Here is an 18,626-nt window from a genome sequence, read left to right as displayed (position 1 = left end):
TGTGCATGCCAACATTTGTTGTGTGTGTTTGCATACAGCATTTCCCAGTGTATCTGTGTGGACATTAATTTTGCCACTTTTCCGCCCCTTAATACGCGCAGTCCAGTGGTTTATTGGTCACCTTTTGATGCCCTACGTGTAAACCAAATAGCGTTGAATATTAGTATACGTACATACGAGTATGTATGAAGCATTCATTTGTTATTGTCACTGATATGTCCTCGAACATAACCTCAATCATGTGAAATTTCTAGCATTTATTCTAATAATTTTGTCGGGCTTATTCTTAGTACTCATTAAATTCCATTTGGTCTTACAAAACAATTCTATCGAAACGATGTTGTGCCTTAAACAATAATTTGATCGGTTTCTCCATCTACTCTAAAAAATGTAGAATCATTTTTTGTAAAGGGCATGCTTTCTCTCAACTGGATCAGTTTTAGGCCATCATTATGCAGAATAAAAATTTATTCCAGAATACAATTTCATAACAACAGGGTTCAATTAATATTAATCCCAATAATTACATAACATTTTTTAAATCTACATTCATCTAAAAACATTTTAATATTTTGTGAGAGGGCGATGTAGGGAAAGTATCCAAAATAAGACGACAATGCAAAATTCATTTGCCATTTATTCTACTTCCCTTGTAAGGATCTGACATTATCCCGAAGATCGTCCACAAATCTCGAATCAGTACGTTGATATTCAAAAAATGCTAATATTACTATTTCCGCTGCTTAAGTAATCGAACTAATAATTGCAAAGCGACAATCATTACAACGTATAATTCTAAATAATTTCTTTTATTTCAGCTTTGATAAGAACACTTCAGAGATAACCGGTTGATTGTCCATCTTGCAGTTAAATTAAATTTTATGTTAATACGATTATCTTTTGTAATACGGTAAGTTTTCTTTCTTATTCAACTATTCTTTCATATCTTTAAGCACATTTGATCGAACTTACCCATATGTTCCTAGATTTAAAATTTTCATGTGTGAAAATATATCTTCTAAATAAAAGCTTCGTATTAGCTGTGAGCTGTCTAATATACAAGTATGTGCACTTGTAAAGCGCACTCAGCTGTCTTCTTAGCCGTAATATGGATAATTTTTCCATGGTCGCGCATCATTCTGTGCTGTACTTTGTAGTCGCTTCTTTTTGCTGCGCTTATTTGCAATTGCATCATCGATTTAATTGCAAATTAATTGCTTCATCATTGGCGCACGCTGCTGCACATGACTGGCCTGGCCGGATGGTTGGCCTCAATGTGCCACCACAAGCGCAACCACCACCCCAAAGCGATCCCAAACCCGGACAAGTCAACAACACGGGGCACGGTTGCCTTTTGTGCGTTTGCAACGTTTATTTTTGCATTTTGCGCCGCTCGACAGCCGCGCTGCTGCATTACTTTGTAATTATTGTGGCAAATGGTTTGTTTGCATATTGATTACAGCTGCTTGCCGCAAAAAGCCAAACGTGGAAGGCAGTAGCATCATCGGTAGTGTTGACAGACCCACTCAGTAGCCCAGCAGGAGCGCAAAGGCGCGAAATACACAGGCGCAGGCCACAAACGGGCTACAGCGTTCGCCGATTCGCGCCAGCTTCCAGAAGATGCCCTTCCACCTGCGGAAGAGAAATTGGCAAATAAATTGAATTAGCGTTTTTCATTTTTTAAATCGATAAATATATCTTTTGTCCTCCTTTCTACTTTGCATTTTCAATCAGTGATCAATGTGCTTTGCTGACATTCTCAAAATATCTTCTTAAATGTCACTTAATTTGGGAAGACACTTAACAACAACAAAACTGAAAAACCTATTTATTTTATTTTTTACACTTATTTATTTTTTTAATAAAAGAATAAATTAATCAGAATTAGCGCCTTAACAATACATTTTTGTATATGTTTGTTTAATGGGGAAAACCTCGAGCATTTCCGCACAAGGATTATTAAGAACACTTTAAATAAAACTATACAATATTGGTTAGGTAATAAATATTGAATTAACACGTTTGTCATTTGGATTTAATTACTCATTTCCATGTTAGTAGAAAGAAGAATGAACATTATCGATAGGCATACTTTTTATAGAATTTACATACGGGAAGCGAACCCAATAGATAAATATCAATTATCAAAAGTTTATTTGAAAAGGAATTTTTAGCTGCTTAGATAAGCTTGGCCCTTGGCAAGAACTTTGCACGAGTGCTGATACGTACCCCTGACGGTTCTGATCCAGCAATTGCGGAACAACCGAACGCACATAGGCGCAAGTGCAGGTGAGCAGCAAGAGCACGGAGACCATGCTAGATAGACTGAAGAGGGCGGACTGTATCTGCAAAGTGATATGTTAGTGGCGGTCATCGATGTAAGAGTATATTCGGTAGACACCTACCATGTTTCCTTAAATATAATTTGGTAGCAATTTCAACAAATTGTTCTCAATGATTGATTGACAAACAGTTGGAAAGCGTCTGAGTTTTGTCTACAAAAAATGAAATTAAATTGAAATTGCCTTAATGCAGTGAAGTAGGCGAATGTAATGGAATTTGCTGCGGCAATTGCATTCTAAAACTGGCCACAAGTACAGCAACAACAACAAAAAGTGTTGTCTACTCGTACATTGCTGCGCCTGCAGGCTACACAAAAGAAAAATGGACGCTCCGACAACTTACCACATCGTAAAAGCAACAACAACGAAAAAATTTGCGGTTGATGCATTTTTATGAAACGGAACGACAAGTAGACATGGCTCTGTATGCGGGTGTGTGTGTTGTATATATATATATATATATATATATATATATATATATATATATATGTGTGTGTGTGTGTATGAAGAAAATATAATAATAAACTAGAGAAATGACAAAAGACATGTTAAAAGCACAAAAAGTGGTAACGCCGTTGACAGCAACAAAAAAGTAGACAGCGGCAGCACTCCTGATAGGCGCTATAGGGCGGCAGCAAGGGAGAAGGCAGGAAGGCGACTTCTAAAAGATTTACTTAAAAACTAAAAAAGAAGGAGCCGAACGCCAGAGACAGGACAAGACGAACGAACAGAAAGTGTGCAAAAGTGCCAACACTAAAAAATATTTGCACAACAATGGCAAGAAACATGGCATAACGCGGACAGCGCATAAAAGTATGCAAAAAAGGGAGTACACAGACTTGAAATAAAGTAGTTCACCATAGGACAAAAGGACGAAATTTTGGCACCTAGCCGAGGTGTTAGAAATGAATGCTTAGAGTTTTTTTTTCTGTGGTGTTTCAGGTAGGTAGAAATATTTCAAAAAGTACGATAACTTCTGAAAATGTAAACGTTTCCAATTTCATTCCAAAGTGTAACGATGTCTATTAAGTAAAAAAAAAGCATTTTAAATGCCCTAAGATGACATTTTTTTAAAAACCGAAAGCACTTACCCGAGTTTAATTAACTTTTTTAAGATTTTAGTTGGTTTCATTGCCATAACCTTTTTAAAGAGTTTGTAGGCTTACGTTCATTATTTTTGTTTAGTAATTAAGTTCTGAAAACTCAATCCAGCAAAACTCAATCATCCTTTGCAATCTGTCTAATTTAGAATGAAAACAAATTTCTTTATGATTCATAAATGAAATAATTAATGGTCGAGTTTATTTAACAAATTTAATGATTGTCCACGATGGACATTTTTAAATAAAAACATTCTGCTAATACAAAAAAAAAATCTTTAGGAATATTTATTTAAAGTGTTTCTAAAATAATTTTCGAGTGGTGATAAAACGCCATTGAAATTCAGAGAAGTTTACTTTAAGGGTTCCTTTATGCTCCTTACCCATGTATATTCAGTAATTTCCAAATAATTGGGGAGTTGTTTAAACACTTGCTTTTACGAACTAAAAGTTAACTACCGGCAGCAGTCGATTTTATTTTTAAAAACCTTACTCAAATCATTTTGATAAATACATAAGCTTTCTATCCCATGGTGTAGCGCAGTGTGGCCGTACTTTGGAGTAGGTAGTAACATAAAATGTAAGTAGCTATAAAATATGAATATAATAGAGCACATCACATCATAATGCGCCCCAGAAGCGAATATGCAATGTGGCCAGGACAATAGGAGAGGGATGGTTTGAAATACTTCAAGATTGGGAGTAAGTGGTGGGAAAGGGAGTAAAAGAGTAAGATTGTGAAGCAACAGACGATAGGTGGTTTTTTTTAGCGGTTGGGTAAGGGCTGACAGTTAGTTAAATCTGTGAAGTGATCGAAGTGACAAGCATGATGAACATGGAAAGGCTGTGGCTGAGACACAAAGTAAGAGGACACTTGAATTGCTGCGGAAGTGTCGAGGGAGCGAGAGAGAGAGAGTGCGAAAGAAATGCATATGACAATGAAACTCAAGTTATTTTGCAAGTTTTTTATCGAAAGCACACTTTAGTTGCGGCTCCTCCTAATTGTGCGTGTGCGCGCGCAAAAACTTTTGCTATAAAAAATATACATCTATACATCTGACTAAAAGGGTTGTCACACACAAGCGATGAAGCGTTTAAGTTTATGAATATTGTATGCTGATGAATAGAGTGCTAAAATAATATTAACTCAATCTCTTTTTTTTTTAATGAATATTGTCATAAGCAATATGCGGACTTGGCTAAATGTGAATTGAATTCCAGTAAACCTCAAATCAATGAAGAATATGTACCTCAACTTCATTTCTTCTAATACTTAATTATTCCTTTAAAATGGTAACATCTTTAATAACCTTCTGCTGTTGTTAGAACTGTATTTAAAATGTTTAAAGATTTTTATAAAAATAAAGTAGTTGAGCATTGTAGGGAATAGTTTGCTTTTAGCCTAAAACGATTTAATTAATAACTGCTAAACATTCTAGTTCTTTTTGTATTACTTGTATTATTCTAGCCACAGATAGAAAACCACAAGAAACCTAAGGAATATTTGGTTATAATTGTTATATATATTTTTTTTAAGCTTTGAAAACTCTCTAGTACGAGGGTGTAATAAGAACCAAGAATTGGCTTACTATACCTCTTGTTGAAATCTGATTCACATTAAAATATAAAATGAAGTCGATTTCCAAATGTATCATTATTCCAGTATAATGGATCAAATAAACGTACAGTTGAAATCTTTAAATTCTTACAGAGTTTTCAAGTTAATCAAAAATCTATTAAAAATTTTGGGCAGTTGGTGTTCGGTGTTTTCTACAAATTCATATTTTTTGATGAATTTTTTAAAACTTTAAACTAAATGGTGTTTGTTGCTGGCACTTGTCGCCTTTACAGCTGAACGGTCAATCAATAAACAAACAAAATGCGCCCAGTGCGACATATTAACAACAACAATAACAATGAATAGCCAACGCCTATATCAACACCTTGGTGCACACGAACAATAACGGGAATGGCCACACAAAGGGCTTTTGCCAGCCAGCCAGGAGCTGGTAGTTTGATGAAGACGCGTCAGGGTCTATGCATTATATAGAAATATACTATAAGTGTATATAAAAGGCAATTGCAGCCTTGTGGGCAAACATTAACGCCGACCATGGCCGTCAGGAAGTTGCACAATCAGCCCGACATCAGCTAGCCAGCCAGCCAACCGGGCAGGCAGTCAGTCAAGTTGTCAGTTTGTCAGTTAGTCAGTTAGCCAGTTATTCAAGCAGGCGAGCCCGGCGGCATCAATGATGGCGTCGTCGTCAGCCACATGCATTCAAGTCAAGTCAACTTAAGTCAGTCATTCCGTCAATAACTTGCCATTGATGGCGAGCGTTTGAACACAAAGGCGACGCGAAGTGTATGCAACATAATTTGCACAGCGGCGGAAGTGGAAGGATCCAGGACTCAGCAGGACCAGCAACTTTACACAAAGGCCAACGGAGCGAGAGAGCGACGATGGCTACTAACCACAGGCAAAGGGCGGACAGGCAGATGGGAGGACGGACGGTCGATTGCCAATGACGCGTTGCGGTTTATTACCAATGCCATTGTATACTTTATGACGTTGCCAAAGTAAATGGGCGTGGCTTTGGGAAGGGGGCGACATCAAGCGCGTCAGTATAACATTAAGTGTGTGTGCAAATGTGCAAGAGATGCGGAGGTGTGTTGACTTTTAACTTAAATAAATTTGCCTGCAGACGCAACAGTGGCACAAAAAGCAGCTATAATGTTGTGGGTGTGGTGAGCAGTTACGAAGGCTTCGGAAATTTGATTTAAAAATCATAGAAAATTAGTGTCGCCATGGAAGGGTCTAATATCGGAAGGGAAGCGAGATAAGCGGGAGGTAATAATAGTGTGTATTTATTTATTTTATTTTATGTCGATGTTTGTCGATTGTGTCGGCATATGAAAAACAATATAAAAGTTATTAAGAGGTCCTATACAATGGGAAAGCCTATGTTGGAAAAATCTGATCAAATTCGAATAATATCTAATCAACGCCTCTGACTTCATGGGGGGGATCCTAATTGCCATTCCGCTAGCTATGCACCGAATCACAGGCATTTCCATTTCCATTCTCGTATATGATCAGCATAGGGATCGCAACATTCCAACAGATCCTATATTATATGATAATAGTCGTAATCTAAGGTTTAAGTAAAATCTTTGTTCAACAAATTTCAAAATTCGTTCATTACAGGAGACTTGGAATGTTTTTTCTTACTCTTCTCTTTCTATTCACCATTTCAGTCGTTACAGTTCCATTATCCTTTCCTACCTTAGTTCTTGTGTCTACCAATTCTGTGCCTCAATCTTTCTCTAGGTCAATATCTACTCTTTGTAGCCTATTTCGATTTCATTCTTCGACTCTTTCTGCAACATTTTATATTGTTCAATAATCTTTTTGCTTCTTTAAGACTCTTTATTAGCCGCAGTCCACATCTAACTGCCCATATTATTTGCACAATTTCTGTTACTGTGGCCCTTTCCTGTCCCGCCGTCCAAACAACTCGATTGCATTTTCATGTGCGTGTTAATTTTATTTCCTTTTTATTTTCATTACGCTTACTTCAATGACCTTTTTCTGTACACTGCTGCCGGTGCCGATGTTGATGCTGTAGTTGTTGTTGTAGGTGTTGCCTTTGGTCCACTTCGTTGCCACATTTGTGGCATTTTAGTTGAGTGCATTTTAAGTGCTACGAGGCATGGCCCCTGGTACTCGTACTTCCTAGCTCTGTCCAAACTTCCTAGCCACTATGTAGCTCAAAATGGGCAACGTTGTTGATGGCTTCAAGGTTATTGCCCGCCTTCTAGTGGGCAGTAGCAAACATTTTTGTGTTATTTACATTTTTGCTACCTTTGGCTGTCGGTGCTTTTTTCGGGGCCAAAAGTTAAACAAAGTCTAGACGGCATATACAGAGCACACAAGAGAGCAAAAAATGTTTAAATATGCCATAAATATTTCAACATGTTCAAGTGAAATCACGCATACGCACTGTAAGCTTTCCAAAGACCTCAAGGGCTGCTCAGAAAAGTATATGTGTGTGCCTATGTGTGTGCGCTTTGTTTTGTTGTGTGTGTTTTTGCAAAAATATTAAAATATAATTTAAATATTAAGTCAAAATACCTTGGAGGTAGCTTACGTTGCTCAGTTGGCTGGCTCGTCGCTTGCTCTTGGCTGCACTTATTATGCAAAAGAAATAAGAAAAAACAACAATGTGAAGATTTCTTTGGCGCGTACTCATAATGTTGGCATTATGTTGCTGTGGCATGCACAAAGGGTGGCGGGTGGGGCTGAGGTTTTTGGCTTGCCTGCAAATCCCTTTGGGTAATTGTGACACACAAGCCGTCGTGTACATTACTCAGACCAGACCAGGCCAGACCAGAGTAGGCAGACACAGTTGAGAGTCAGCCGCTTGGCTGGCATAATAAAAGCCAAACAAAAGCGTCAGGCAATGCTTCAGGTAATATCGCACCTGCACTTCAAGAAGTTTGCTTACAAACTAGGAAATTTAAAAAATTAAATTTTTAACGAAAATATTGAAATCTGTGTATGTTTAAATAATCCATTTAATAATTTGTAAATCAGATAACTCTTGTCTATTGAATTTGAATGATAAAGCGCATCACAAAAAAGAATGTGCTCTTTAAATCGAAAGAAATATTCGTAAACTTGTTAATACTAAACAGTTCTATCTAAGTGAGCAACTTAATGCATTAAATATATCGAATAATTTGTTTCCATAGAATCGAAATGTTTGGTGAGATTTATTTATAACAATTTGTACATTCTTTTGGCTCAGTGTAACCTGCTATATTCAACACCCATTCCCATTACCTTATTTACTTTATCTCCTTGCCCATTTCATTCCGCCTGGTCTCGCAGTAATTGTGAACGAATTTTAATAAAAATCATTTTCATGATGCTGCCTGACGTTCTGGCAGCTGCCTCTGAAACTTAATGCCTTGGCAAATATGTCTCTGAAGGCGTCTCCTCATGTCTCTCATGTCTGATGCCTTATGCCCCATTGCAGCGACGTTGACGCCTCCCCGTCGTAGTGTGCCTCAGTTTCGAATGCAGGTTTTGAATTACTCAAAGGAAATGAAGAAAAATGTGACAACAAAAGTGAATTTCATATACAAATTGAAAAAAGAAGCAGCAGCATAAATAACAACAGAGACAAGCACGGAAAAAGTTAAAAGGAAGTGTACGCCAAAATGTATGCCATACATATTTGTTGTCCTGAAATGAAAGCAAGTTAATTTGATTTCGACATTTCGACGAATGCGCAACTGCCGAGGGGGAGGAGGCTAATAAACATGTACCGTTGTTGCTCAGATGGTAGGTGGTAACGCTAAGAGACGACAGTTATGGGGGGGGGGGGTCTGCACGGAGGCCCTGGTCGGGAAGTCAATGGAAGAGCAAGGAAATTGAATATAAGTTGATATAATTTAAGCAGAAGTACATGCATGTTTTGACACTGTCTCTGGCACAGTGGAGTAGTAATTGAGAAGGTGTGGAAATAATAAATAAATTTAAAATACAAGTATATAACGAGTTGCTGAGTAGCTGTTGATAAAGATTTGTTTTTGTAAGCTAATTATTGAACAAATATGATCAACATTCAGGGATAAGTTAAGTCAGAAAGCGAGTCGTTTAACCGAGGTGTGATTCATTTTATTGTAGGCTTCTCAACTAAATTTACAAGAAAAGCTACAAAATAAATCATTTCAAGTAATAAGTGAGTATTAATAGAGTTATACAAGTATTTGTGATGCAACACTTTCTGTTTAAAAATTCATCCCACACTTTGTTCTCAACAAAATTTACGTTTTTGCCAGGAAATTCATTTCACATTTGAGTGAAATATTAGCTATTCTAATTAGCAAATTCATTACACGTTTCATTGAATTTTACGCTTCAAAAGCTAGAGTTAAATTGTAAATAAAAATATATTTCGAAGCTTATATATTTTTTATGTTGCATCGGAATGCATTGTTTGCTGTCAATTTTAGCAAAATATGTCAAATAAATGTTCAGTAGTATTATTTTGCAATAAATTGAAATGATGTGCACACAAATTGAATGAATAATGTGTAGAGCAGGGGACTGGAGAGCAGTAATGAAATGGAAAATGATGTATAAAGTAAATTGAATATTCTTCTGCCTGAGCCCATAAAATGGCGATTATTTGAACATTGTTTGTTCATTCATTATTGTGCAGACACATCGGTGTATGCTTGAACATTAGATATTATAAAGGACAACTGCAAGAAAATGGCAAAATTTGTTTTAAATGTATTTTATTGCAATATTAGAGCTTTTGCAACGGTTGAATGAATTTGAAAAGAAGTTTTTGTTTTTATGAAAAATCGAATCATTTAATCCTTTGGCTCTACAATTGAACCACTGTTATTGGGAAGCACACAGCTCCTATATAATATTCAATGCCTAACCAAGAACCAACTGACACGTGCGTTAAAGTCAGACAACAAAACTTTTGCACAACACTTCCACTTCAATTCGCCGAATTTGTATGTCACCTCCGCATTCTGGCACCTGTCAAGCGAGACAAGCAATAGCAGTAGCAGCAAGACGAGTGCTTCAATATATAAATAGCTGTGCACCTGAGACGACAACGACTGTTCCTCTGCTCTGCTCTGCTCCGTGCCTCCCCCTCCAGTCCACACCTTTAGTATTCAGTACTCATGGCAACGCAACAACAACAACAATACCAAACAGAAAAGTACATCAAATGTACATTAGTGCGGTAGTTAACTTATTCATGTACACAACTCCACCCATCCAGCAACCCAACCATCGCTCCGCTCTGCTCTGCTCTGCTCCGCTCTCATTTCGTGCTTTTTGTATCACTTTTTGCCACTGCCGCCAAGTCAGGGATTTTTACGGGGAAACCGCTTGGTGTACCGAAAAAAATGTCAAATGAAATATAATAAGGGTACGTGGTGCTCGTTGCTCGGTCCACGGACCTGGCGAGGAGTGGGTCTGTTGCTTTATAAGCTGACTCCATTTAACTCCTACGCACTTGAAACTCGATGGCTGACATCAAGTGAGTCGACGACGACGACGACTCCACTGCTGTCACTTTGCGCGGTGCAGACAAAAATGTTGTTGTAGTTGTTGTTGCTGCTGCTGATGCTGCTTCTCTCGCATAGTTCGAAGTTGTTCGCTGGAGCTGCTGAAGGTATTTAAAAGGTAAAAGGGTAAAAAGTTTGACGGCAAGTCAAATTCCAAAACGTGCCGCCCACCGCAAAGTAAGCAACTTACAATGCCAACAACAAATACAGGAGAAAGTGTGGACTAATTAAAAATTGTTGTATCATTGTGGGTGTCTAAGAAAAATGTGTACACATACATATTTTGTATTCCCTTTAACAGTGGCGAACGTTCTTTAAAAACATTTTCTAACTTACTCGTACTTTAAAGGAAGAATTAATTTAAAAAACAGCGACTTTATTATAGTTCGGATATTTTTGGCAGCCCAGCCTTTCATTGTGCAATCAGAAATTAAATTCATTAGCAAAAACGCACTATTCCGTTCATTTTAGAAATAAAACAGCAATAATTCTATTTTGAATGAAGAGTTGAAATTTGATTCCATTCTTTTAGCTTATATATTTAATATAAATAAACTATCTTAACTCCAATTAAGTGTTAAGCGTTGTAGGAGTAATAAAATCTAACTAGCAGTTATTAAATTTTAGCAATCTGAAAATCTAACATCTCTCCATTGAAAGTTCCGTAAAATTTCGCTCTGAGTAGTCCTGATTCATTCATATCCTTTAATTAGTTGAGCTCATTCAGATTTCGAATTTCTCAAAGCTAGCGGTGGCTAGTTTTATTCGACGAGTCGCAACCCACACAAAATAGTAGTTAATGTTTATATTTTTTCACAAGCCGACTTCACATTATAATACTTGCTTAGGTAGGTACTAAAGGCCTTAGAAAAGTAATGTCTGTATGCTGAATAGTGATAGAGTTGCCACCCTTGAGCACACACGCACGCACGCACACATATGCTTGTAAAGTCACGAAGTAACATTTACGCATCTGCGGTTGTTTTGCTTAATTTATGTTGTAATTATTTTGTTCTCACCGCATTTTCACATCAGAGCAGCTCCTCTATAGACCGCCCGCCCCCCCTCGAAGCTTTAAGCAACGCCTGCGTTATAAATATTTGCTTGTACATGTCTTACACTTTGTTCAAGTGTAAGTACGCGTAAGTGTGTGAATGTTTCTTGTTTGTATGTATGTTGTGTGCGTGTGTGTCTCTCTTTCTGTCTGCGTGTCTGTCGGTTTGGCGGTGTGAAATGTGTGTAAATACCCAAACTCACAGCATACACACAAAAGTTCTTCGTTTCGTAGAGAGTGCGTGTTGTGGAGTAGGCAGGGGGCTGTGGGGTCTGACTGTTGTTTGTTTGCAAATAAATACAATTCGAAGTGTACTTTATGGTGACGCTTATGTCGTACTAATTAAATGTCACTCATACGCAACGTGTGGCTCTTTAGTCGGCGGTCTCTATGGTTGCAACTTGACTTGACTGCAAACATTTAATAGATTTTGCCCAACTTGCAATGCTTATTGATAGTGCTAGTTTGCAATTGACATGTTCGGTATGGGTTGGGTATGGGACGCAAGGTGGTCCTTGATGACAGAGCAATATAGTATATGGCGTGGATTGAAAATCGTAGGGTCAAAATAATTAGGTGGTGGTTAAATCGTTCCCTGTGCCACTTATGACGGATTGTAATTGCTTAAGCAGTCAGCAATTGCATTAAATGTATAAAGTGTGGAAAAAGAATTTTAAGAAAATTCTTGGGTCAAAATAATGTGAATTAAAATGTTGTTATCTACTCGTATATTCTCTCCCTTAGAAACGGCACATATACTCAGGATATGAATATGTTTTCAATTCCTAAAACTTAAAAATGATTTGTTAGAGCGTATGAAAATAAATAAACTTATTTTTCCATTTTAAGAACAATACTTATATTCGTGTTCATGCTGATATTTCAAACAGTTTCGAGGCAATATTTCCGTTTTCATTATTGATTAACAACGGGAAAAACCGTATAATTTAACAAAATCTTACAGCGATTGCTTTATTTAAGGTTTTTATTTGCAATTGGTGGTTTGCTTTTATATTGTTTTTAAATTTTTGAAATGATTTGAGTACTGATTGCTGATTTGGCAGTTGTTTTAAAACTCACAAATACATATTTTATTACTTAAGTAATTGGAAATAAAAGCAATTGGGCTGTTAAGTTAGTATAACAACCCACAAAGTATTAACACGACCATCTCGAGTCCTCAAAATCATTTCAACTTATATTGGGCTACGTGTTGTCTTCTCTAGAAATGCTTTTTTGTTTGCATTAAATGTAACTATTGCCCCGTTTGCCGATATTGATAAGGCTGTTTATTCTGAAGTTGTTAAAAGTTTGCCAAGTTTTTAGTTAACCACGTGACGTTGTTACTGTCTAAGCTGCAGCTCTGCCGCTTTTCTAAGAGTTTTAACCCCTTGTAAAGCACTTCAAGTGCCTAGAAAGTTCATTGATGGTAGTTGCTAGTCAATCACAGCTTACTATACATATATTTATATACGAGTATCACCATTTCGTACACTAAAATCGCCCTTAATAATATTGAATTTCAAAAATATGATTAAATATTAACTTTTGTTCAAGAGTTGTGAACCCCTTACAAGCCTAGAAAGTTTGATGATGAGTAGAATTTCCCGGTCAATCACAGCGCTGTTAGCCTTTTCCCCCTTAAAAAGTGTCTTTGAAATCACATTTATATATGTATAGGTATATATTTTAATATGTTTGTAGCTCTAAATTCTGACCAGCTAATTAGCCAAAAAGATAAAATGAAATCATTTATCAGAAGTAAATCATTTCAAATGCCTATAAACACAATTAAATAAACTAAGATCTATGGAGAATGTCCTAAAAATACTAAACAAAATACCAGACCAGTTTATATGCTTAAATATATTGCCATTACTTGGACTCTCGAGGTGTATATTTAAGAGAGGCACTTGCTGTAAAGGCTAAGAGCGTCAGAGGCTGAGTAGCTCGTAAAATTCCGAAAACAAACATGCGCGCTGCCTACAAGTATGTCGTACGCGCCACTTGAAGGAAACAACATCAGGTAATAAATGTTTTTGCGTATGTGTGTGTGTGTGTGTGTTTGTTTCATGCCAACTGAACGAAAGGTGTGCAGAGCAAACTAAACATAATTGTTCTCTCGCCCAGTCTCTCTTATGGATTGTTCTCTCTCTCGCTCTCTCTTTGTAGCTGCCTGTTTACTCTGCGGCTCAGTAAGCTTAAATGGTTAAATTAGCAGACAAACGTGCGCGCAGAGCTGCAAACAAACTTTATTATGGGTCATTGTAAAGTGCAGGTAAACACAACAACAACAACAACAACAACAAAAGCAGCAGCAGTAACAGCAGCAACAACAACTACAACCTAACCAGCAACACACATGCACTTGCCCTCGCATCCGCATCGTTGCTTAAGTGAGCGAATTGAATTGAAGTGCCTATTAGTATGCAATAGATTTTTATCAAGCTCATGCTCTTTGCGAAAATTGTTTGCTTTCAAATTGAGTAAACTATTATGGATGTTTGTGGGTGTGAATGTGTGTGTATGTGTACGTGTACGTGCCAATTGATACATATGCAATTGTTTAAGAGTGCTTTGATAGATTTACCCCAATCCCCACTCCCGCACTCATTTCGGCCTCTGAGCCAATTGTGGCTTAGCTTTTGCCGCTTTGTAGTCATAAATTATTTGCATGTGATATTTTGTTTGTGCGCATTATGCGCTAACAATTTTAAGCCCTTTAATTGAGCCTTTGCCAGAGTCAACTTGGTCAACGAGCAATAAAAAGGGATTTGTACATCTAATTGATTTTCGTTCTGATTTTAATTCCCATTTATGCCAGAACCTAATGCTGTATTTAAGCTACTGAAGCAGTTTTCTAATTATTGAATTATTTGCATTTGTATGCGAATTCTAATTACAATTGTCAACTCTAAAAGAGAAGCTTTGATAATATTTTGGCGATGATTTCAAACTAAAATGTTGCGTTATAACGTATTTTGCATCACAATTTGTTTTTAGAAAAACGTTTTCCACACGATAATTAACAAAATATGAATTGGGAATAATAAAAAACAACATTGCTTACCTAATTTAATTTAGAAAGATTTCTGAAACACGTAAAAACATATAATTACTAGAACTACATACTATTTTTCTTATCATATTTAATATTTTTGGATATTTTCATGCCCTTGGTGTTTCTAAATAAATGTATCTATATAATAGTACATAGTTGTATACGAGTAAAATAGAAACCATTCACTTTATAAGTATTAAGGTAATTTGGATTGTGTTGTGGTCTGTGCACGCTGATTGCAAATTTCTTTATAAACTCGTAATAGTTTACCTCCCCCTGACTAGATTTTGTATGTATGTTGCATAAACTGTGGTTAACGTTTATGACTTAATGGTAAATGTGGTAACTATAAGTGGCATTAACCATAAAACACTTAAAACGTTGTGGGCATAAATACATAACTCATACGCCTCATTGCACGTGGCTAGACATTAACGTACACAAATATATCCATATATGTAAAGAGATGCAGCTGGAACAAGCCGCTGGCAGCTGACAAAACATTAAACGTTTTAATTATTTTAGTGACTGTGGGTTAAGGCTGATGCATTTTAATTAAACAATCAATTTAAGCGAATTTCAATTATTAATTGAGATCAAAGTTAGTAACAACAGTAGCCTAATGATCTAAGCTGAAATGAAAGTGATTTGCAAAATTAAATAGCACTCTTTTCAATCGCCACAGAATGTTACGTGAATATCAGGCTCCTCAGGAAAGGACACTTTCAGTTCACAACACACCATTAGCTGACGTTGTGCGAGGAGTTTGGATAAATTCTACATTCCCAAATAGAGAACGGATGCGTTGCTGTGAAATAGGGATGAATTTTGAATATAATTAGGGCGATTCCCAAACAACATATGTATATAGAAACTCGAAATTTTTGTTTGTACAATACAATAAATTAAACTTTGATGTAAAACGTTCAACGCTAAAGTTTTGTATAAAAGTGTTGCCCATCGCTCGCTGTCTCTTTAGATTGTACTTTAGATACGATAAAATGTGTAGAAAATGATAACTTAAAGCATATACATGAGAATCGTTAGCAAAATTTGATAAAAAAAAGTTGGAAAAGGATAGCTTGAAAACGAGCACGTCTTTTGCAAAAATTGTATTTTACACATAAATTTGTTTGTTTTTTTTTTAATTTTGATATATTTATTGACAAATTGCTATTAAAATATGTTAGTTCCCAATCATGTAGTTATCAAAAATAGTAATTAACAACTCTTCACAACAAACTAATTACGTGCTACCTCAATTGCAAGCGAAGCACTGTGCTCCATTTTTATCGCAGAAAAGTTGTTTTCCTATATATTGGGTGTGTAATAAAATAAAATACTTTGCTTTAATGCATTAAACACGACTGGCTGCATGCTGAGGGCAACAGACGATGGGCGGCAGGTTGATTAAAAATCACGCATACGCAACGTTGCACTTCGGTTTTCTGATGCTGCTGCTGTTGTCATTGGCCTGGGCATTGTATGAAGCGCACTTAATAAGTGAAAATGTGCGCGGCATATTAAAAGTGACATATTTTACAAATAGCTTGCAACAGCAACAACAGCAATAATAACAGCAGCAGGGGAAAATATTTCGAATTGTGAATATGACAGGCTTCTGTCCATTGGAAAAAGGGGGAGTGGCGAGGAGCGGCCAAGCCTATCAAGCGGCAATTGCAACAGCAAAAAGTGAAAATTTATTGCATTTTTATAAACAGCAAACAGCGTTGCCACACTTTAACATTCACTGTTTGGCATTAATTATGAACAAATTAATTAAATTAATTACTCATGCGTGCAAAGCAGATGCACATACTATACGTCCTCCATTTCCACCCCGCCTCTACCTCCCGTTGCCCCTTGTATGTGGTTTATGCAAATATTGGCGCAGCCGCCAACGTCAAAGACCGCGCAATGAACCCTTTGGTTCTATGGTCAAGCTGTTAAACTATTCATTACACTGTTTTTTTTTTCTCGTTGTATAATGTTTAAATTATAAATTCATGCTGCACTTTTTACAATGTTGCGAATGCTGATCATGTTTGGCTATTCATTTGGATGGAAAGGTTTAAATACTTGTGTCCACAGAGACAAGTGTTGCATGTGATGCCGCACAAACATAATTAAAGTGCACCCTAAAATTAATCAAAGAGCTGAATGCGCTGGAGCTGACAAGTTTAAATAAACCCAAAGCTACAAAGTTAAACAATATGTGCTGCTAAAAATAAGCATTGCGGTAACAAATTGTCAGCCGAATCATATGGAAATGTTAGCTTGTTTATTTTGAAATAGAATTGATTTATGTGTTTGTGGATTATGAAATGTTACGGATTTTTGTGGGTACATTTAAATTAATCCTAATATTCCAGTTTTACATGCGTTCTGTAGCAGTTAATTTTTAATTAAAATATAAAAAATAAGCATTGTGGTAACAAATTGTCAGTCGAATCATATGGAAATGTTAGCTTGTTTATTTTGAAATAGAATTGATTTATGTGTTTGTGGATTATTAAATGTTACGGATTTTTGTGGGTACATTTAAATTAATCCTAATATTCCAGTTTTACATGCGTTCTGTAGCAGTTAATTTTTAATTAAAATATAAAAAATAAGCATTGCGGTAACAAATTGTCAGCCGAATCATATGGAAATGTTAGCTTGTTTATTTTGAAATAGAATTGATTTATGTGTTTGTGGATTATTAAATGTTACGGATTTTTGTGGGTACATTTAAATTAATCCTAATATTCCAGTTTTAAATGCGTTCTGTAGCAGTTAATTTTTAATTAAAATATAAAAGTGATATGAAAATGTTATTGTAAATTAACTACATATTAGGGGGATATGTTAGACATACATATAATTAAATATTACACTTGCTAAATAAAGCTAAAGCTGGAAGTAATGCAGGCCGATGGCCACCATATGAAGAGAATGGCAGGTAAAAATCAGTCGTAAAGAAGAAGTCGACAAAGTTGGTCGCGCTGTCGTTATAGAAATATTAGTAACAGGTTTAATTTTCGAAAACAGAAACAGAACAGAAAACAGCTCCGATGTTGTGGAAGATCTCTTCATATACATATTTATTTGTTTGAATATGCACTTTCACTCGCCCTTTAAAGTTCGGTGTTCATTGAATGTCTTTGCTTTTCAAATATTTATATTACCTATTCTTGTTGCTTCAGGTTGTAATTAATTTCTGATCAAAAAAAATTGATATTTTCCTAAATTTTAAATAAATGTCACAAATATCTTACCTATGTCTTACTGTTTTCTCCACTAACTTTTGCGAAAAGCATCCTCCAGTGTTAATTCTCAATAAAGCGTATCCTCTTGCATATTGTTTTCGAAACACCAAGCAATAAAAGAGCTCAAAAGCCTAAATCCAATTAGCTGTTAAGTGCTATAACAACAAAAACAAGAAACAACAGACAGTTACACCAAAATCTAAATCCATTTCCCTGCGAAACACACACCCACACACACTCAAGTTGTAGCCACAAAATCGCAACTTAAAAATCAACTCACAACTCGTAATAGACACTTGCGAATGGAAACTGCAAAGCGAAATCCCAGCGCACTTTCAAACACATTTTAACCACATTTTAAGCACATTTAAATACAACAAAAACAAGAGCAACAACAGCTGCAAAACAAACTGCCAGCCAGCGGGGCGTAGACAATGAATTACAATGCCACCACGCACAAGAATGAAAACGAAAAAGAAAAAAAAAGAAGCGAAAGAAGGGAAGAAAAAGTGCTACGGCGTGACAACAACAACAGCAATGAACATTGCAACGACCATCACGAAAACTACAATGGAAATGCCAGCAAACAAAAGCAGCAGCAGCAGAGCATCAGCATCAGCAGCGGCAGCGGCGGGCGATGCCAGCAACAGGAGCAGAAACAGGAGCAGGAGCAGGAACAGAAGGAGCAAATACTACAAGCAATTTAACATTATT

General features: G+C 36.4%; 1 protein-coding gene across 4 annotated transcripts; it reads right to left on the bottom strand.

Moving 5' to 3' along the window:
• Positions 1–1,347: 1,347 nt before the first annotated feature.
• On the bottom strand, positions 1,348–18,200 carry LOC115626449 (protein kish-A-like). Of its 4 annotated transcripts, XM_030521825.1 has the most exons (5): positions 18,141–18,200; positions 17,922–18,067; positions 2,406–2,495; positions 2,230–2,345; positions 1,348–1,632 (listed from the first exon to the last, which is right to left on the bottom strand). In XM_030521825.1, exons 3-5 carry the CDS (start codon positions 2,406–2,408, stop codon positions 1,527–1,529), a joined length of 225 nt encoding a protein of 74 aa, XP_030377685.1. In that variant the 5' UTR covers positions 2,409–2,495; positions 17,922–18,067; positions 18,141–18,200; the 3' UTR covers positions 1,348–1,526. The 4 variants fall into 4 exon arrangements, 2 of the variants coding, with proteins under 2 accessions (XP_030377685.1, XP_030377686.1); XM_030521826.1 differs by lacking the exon at positions 18,141–18,200 and having other exon boundaries at positions 17,949–17,979; XR_003995597.1 differs by lacking the exons at positions 2,230–2,345; positions 2,406–2,495 and having other exon boundaries at positions 1,507–1,632.
• Between the last annotated feature and the right edge of the window lie 426 nt (positions 18,201–18,626).

Source organism: Scaptodrosophila lebanonensis, unplaced genomic scaffold (genome assembly GCF_003285725.1).
Source record: "Scaptodrosophila lebanonensis strain 11010-0011.00,11010-0021.00 unplaced genomic scaffold, SlebRS2 tig00000085-arrow-pilon, whole genome shotgun sequence".
Taxonomy (NCBI): domain Eukaryota; kingdom Metazoa; phylum Arthropoda; class Insecta; order Diptera; family Drosophilidae; genus Scaptodrosophila; species Scaptodrosophila lebanonensis.
Note: the sequence above shows the minus strand (reverse complement) of the source record. Positions and strands in the feature narration are given on the sequence as shown.

Excerpts from the sequence above, each read along its gene's own strand:
- LOC115626449 (XM_030521825.1), bottom strand. Across the intron at positions 1,633-2,229 it reads CTGGATCAGAACCGTCAGGG|GTGGAAGGGCATCTTCTGGA; the intron begins GTACGTATCAGC and ends TCTCTTCCGCAG.